Genomic DNA, 4963 nt, shown 5'->3' with positions numbered 1-4963 from the left:
TTGTCACGTAAAAATTCAAGGTTGGAACAATATAATAGGATTCAATAGTCGTAACGTCACTTCCTTCCTAATGACGCATGGTAACTTAGTAACAATGGCGGACGCCCGTATGAAATATTTCTCCGGCGAGCATAAAAGCGTATCCAGAGGGAAAAACCCCATAAATTTGATCATGTTTTGACTTTTACACATTCTGATCACAAGACATATGAAAAGTTCTAGCCAGCATGAAAAATAAAAAGGAATGATTTTCTTTGTTTAGAACCAAGATGGCCGCCGTTGCCGGGCGGCGTGACATCCGACTACTGAATCCAATTGTTCACCCCATATTTATTTGAAATCATGTTCAGAAAAAGCAACAAACTTCAAATACAGGTGAAAAGATTTTCTATCTACACGTAAATTTATAAACCTGATAATTGAGCAAACGCAAACACTCATGGGCGAATCTTGTGTCAAGTAATCAAACAGTTATGACCGTTTTGGAAATTTTAAAACTACACTCCTGTTATAGGTTCAGCAAATCCAAGCACTTATCCACTATAAATTATAACTTATCTTTCACATGATTGCTTATTATTTAAAACTGGAAACCACCCTGTGACGTGTGCAAAGCATCTAATAATAGGTCAAATAGCCTTTGAAGGGTCGATTGCCAATAACACGCTTCAACAGCATGACGTCACTTCCCTCGTAATGACGCATGGTAATTTAGTAACTGGCTCTAAACTATCGAAACAATGGCGGACGCCCTTATGCAATATTTATCCGACGAGCATAAAAGCGTATCCAGAGGAGGCAAACATTATAAATATGATCATGTTTTGACTTTTATACATTCTGATCACATGACATATGAAAGGTTCTAGCCAGCATGAAGAATATAAAGTACCGATTTTTTTTTTGTTTAGAACCAAGCTGCTTGTCGTTGCAAGCTATTGAATCCGACTATTGAATCCAATTAACAGACGACAGCAGACGGATAAAAGGGAAGTTACTGGTATAATTTTATTATTTTAATAGAGGCGGGCTCAGTTTACCCCGGCGTTAGGTCCTTATAAAATGTCAATATAAATAATTCAGACGACTTTCCCCTCAATGTTTAATATATTTATTGGCAAAATCAAGTCCTCTCTATAAATGTCACAATGTAAATATCCCATCCAGACGTTAGCTAAGAAAACTGGTTCGTTACTTTCTTGAGGGGCGTACATCTGCCTCTGCGCGAACGGACACCCAAGTCAAAGTATCTTTGACCGAAATGTATTAGACTAGCACTGGACAATTGGAGGTTTTTACTGAACCCTGGAGAAATTCATACATAATGCATTCCAAGTAAAGCATAAAGATTTGTGATGATAAACAATCGACATATATCAATGATTCTAAATGATACTAATCTTTTTAAGATAACAAGAGATGAAGTGAGTAGGAAAGTGCCAGAAGACAATAGAGAATAAAAATTTCGCGGCGGGGATGGGGGTTTGAACCAGCGACCAAATTGGTACGACCGGGAGAGCGTGACTCTACCGTATGAGCTATCCGCGATCCCAAAAAAAGATCGTTTCTAACCCTAGTCATTATTAGAGCCTCTCTCTACCAGACTAATTGAGATCGCGGGTCCAACACACACAACCTCCGCGAAGTTAGTTGGCCAGCAATTAAGCTTAATAGCCAATATTCTCAACACAAACATACAACATAGAAACAATTGAGACATTGAGTATGCTCCAGTATTTGGGGTGAATTTTTAATTCAGAAAAGTGACTGTAACAGGCACTTATGTTGATAACAACAACAGATGAAGTGAGTAGGAAAGTGCCAGAAGACAATAGAGAATTTAAAAAAAAATTCCTATTGTGTTTTGGCACTTTCCTACTCACTTCATCTCTTGTTGTCATCAACATAAGTGCCTGCTTCACTCACTTTTCTAACCTTTTTGTAGCCAACTGCATCATAAATAGGGTACGAATCGGACACAAATTTTCCGACAAAAATATGATAAACAGCATCATCTGTTTTGCACTAGTCACCAGGAATTCCCATTTTCTAATAAAAAGCGATCATATGACAGACATATGTTTTAATTGATAATGGACAAGTACTTGGATTTGCTGAAGCTTTCTATTATTTTGACCACAACAATTGGTTTCAGTAGTCTGATGTCACGCCGCCCGGCAACGGCGGCCATCTTGGTTCTAAACAAAGAAAATCATTACTTTTTATTCTTCATGCTTGCTAGAAATTTTCATATGCCTTGTGACCAGAATGTGTAAAAGTCAAAACATGATCAAATTTATGAGGTTTTTTTTCCCTCTGGATACGCTTTTACGCTCGCCGGAGAAATATTTTATACGGGCGTCCGCCATTGTTCCGATAGTTTAGAGGCACTGTTACTAAGTTACCAGGCGTCATAAGGAAGGAAGTCGCGTAACGACTGTTGAAGAGTATTTGGATTGTCAAACTTGCAAGCAGTCGCACATTGAAAGCAGAGCAGAATATGATGAGAATTGGAAGAGAAGGAAATTCTCGTTTTTCTAAAAAAATTGGTTACACCAACATTCCATTAAGTTAAAAAGCTATTTACAAAAATCTACATCACAGTCGATTAATGGCAACATGTGTTTTGTTTTTTTAACTCAACTTCCACAGGGACGAACTGCTTATCAAAGTCGATTCGGACATCAGAGTTTTTAAACGTTCAGATCTCCTTTCGTCTTCCAGAGATTTCACAAACTTTTTAACCTTTTCATCGATTACTTTTTGCTCCCTTCTCACTTCCTCCAACTGAATATCAGCTGCAGTTCGTGTGTTAAATATCGAAGCTTGTATCTCCTCTTCCTTCAATTGTCTCATAGTCTTCATACCAAGCACTGCTTGATCACAAAATAATACACTTTGTGGTCGATCCATACCAAGATCTCTGTTTAATCTTGGAGGTTTTCCTGATTTTGACCTTAACTTTTGTTCGCCACTGTTGTCACCGCCCCAAGACCGGATACCAGCAGTAGTAAAAGGGCGAGTTGGTCGTTGGACTTTGTTTTGGTTATTCTCTCGTTGTATTGGTAGTTTGGATTCTTGTTTGAAAATGTCTGGTGCGCATGTTGACGGTCGAACTTTTGAATTTGTTGTGCCGTGTTTTCGAGATTTTGAATGTTTCCGGGGATTGAATGTTTGGTTTAAGTCGTTTTTATTTTCTAGAATACGCCGTCTGGGAAGGTGTACATCTGAAGCGGGGACAACTTCTGTATACCAAGATGGCGGTAATTTGTCTATGTTTAGGTGTGACATAATAGTAGCCACTGGATTTTTTTGTTTTAATTTTGTTTTGTTGTTTTTTTGTTTGTTGTTGCCTTGGTTTTGTGTTAATGTAGTCGACGAGCTTGCATGTTTTGACAATTTTGATGAAACTCGACGATGATGTCCATTTGGTTTAATCATTTCGCTGTCACTATCAACAGAATCATCATCGTCATCATCATCATCTTCCTCATCATCATCATAATCATCAGAACTGGAGTCACTACCATGGGTTTCGTCATCGCTGTGCTCAACTTTGTCGTGATTGGTTTTCGTAGGAGGCATTCTAACTTGGATGCTTTTGAATGTCGCTGGTGCATTTGAGGATTTTAGACCGCTTATCTTTTCATTACTCAAGTTTTCTTTTTTCTCTTTATTATTTCTATTTAAAATTGTTGTCTTTTCTATTTTCCTGTTCATACCACCTTTTATTTGAGTTGGAGATGTGGCACTTCTTGTCCTATTCAAAGCGGAAGTCCATCGATTCGTTACTGTGCGCATGGCAAGAAGATCTTGTTTGAGTTCGTTGATTTCCGTATTACGACTCATCGCCTTGGCGTAGCGAGATCGGTGGATGGAATCTGAGGATTCAATTATATTATACACCTTTAGCAATAATAATAATAATAATAATAATAATAATAATAATAATAATAATAATAATCATAATAATAATAGTGATAGTAATAATAATAATAATAATAATAATAATGATGATGATGATGATGATGATGATGATGATGATGATGATGATGATAATGATGATGATGATGATGATGATAATGATAATAATAAAAACAATAATAATAATAATAATAATAATAATAATAATAATAATAATAATAATAATAATAATAATAATAATAATAATAATAATAATAATAATAATAATAATAATAATAATAATAATAATAATAATATTAAAAGTAACACAAACCCATTGTCGTTTTAAGTTTGAGACTTGTTTTAGTTTTTAGATTTTTTAAAATCAAGTTTGTCATCATTTTGATCGACTGACTCTGGCTATGATGAAAACGAATTGTGAGGTAGATTAGACTAGCATGTAATTAGTTCTCACCAATGGTGTGTAAGAGATCTTCTCCCAATCTGTCATTCTCTATGTAGACGTCACTGTGGTCAATTCGTAACATTTGGACATCCTTGACTTTCAGTCTTCGAGCACCGAAATCTGCCGACTCATCCATGGCCGAAGATCCGGAAGTTTCTTTCTTGCTTTGGTTTATGAACCTGTAGAACAAAATGTAAAGATTTTATCATGTTTGATCATCGAAACACGTGTATCGGCCAAAAATGTGTGAGTGACTTTATTTATATTATATTTTACATTAGCTCTAACCAACATAATCAAGCACTCTTGTACATAATCTACTTTCACTTTCACTTCCTGATGAGAGCGAATGCATGAAACAATATTATTGTAAAAGTTGATCATAATTGTACTAGATATATATATATATAATATATATATAATATATATATATATATATATATATATATATATATATATATATATATATATAAAGTCACATATTTTTGGCCGATACACGTGTTGACAACACAACGGAAGTAAGGAATCAAGAATATAAACATCGACGCTTAGGATGTAAAAAGTACACTACGGACATTATGCCGACTGAGGACA

General features: G+C 35.5%; 1 protein-coding gene across 1 annotated transcript; it reads right to left on the bottom strand.

Moving 5' to 3' along the window:
• Positions 1-378: 378 nt before the first annotated feature.
• Positions 379-4554, bottom strand: LOC144967021 (uncharacterized). The gene is made up of 2 exons (XM_078903764.1): positions 4379-4554; positions 379-3881 (listed from the first exon to the last, which is right to left on the bottom strand). Exons 1-2 carry the CDS (start codon positions 4503-4505, stop codon positions 2635-2637), a joined length of 1374 nt encoding a protein of 457 aa, XP_078759890.1. The 5' UTR covers positions 4506-4554; the 3' UTR covers positions 379-2634.
• Between the last annotated feature and the right edge of the window lie 409 nt (positions 4555-4963).

Source organism: Berghia stephanieae, chromosome 3 (genome assembly GCF_034508935.2).
Source record: "Berghia stephanieae isolate SIO BIC M18660-M18661 chromosome 3, UCSD_Bste_1.3, whole genome shotgun sequence".
Taxonomy (NCBI): Eukaryota; Metazoa; Mollusca; class Gastropoda; order Nudibranchia; family Aeolidiidae; genus Berghia; species Berghia stephanieae.
The sequence above is the reverse complement of the archived record's forward strand: the minus strand, read 5'-3'. Positions and strand labels throughout refer to the sequence as shown.

Excerpts from the sequence above, each read along its gene's own strand:
- LOC144967021 (XM_078903764.1), bottom strand. The coding sequence starts at position 4,505 with ATGGATGAGTCGGCAGATTTCGGTGCTCGAAGACTGAAAGTCAAGGAT. Across the intron at positions 3,882-4,378 it reads AGATCTCTTACACACCATTG|ATTCCATCCACCGATCTCGC; the intron begins GTGAGAACTAAT and ends TTGAATCCTCAG.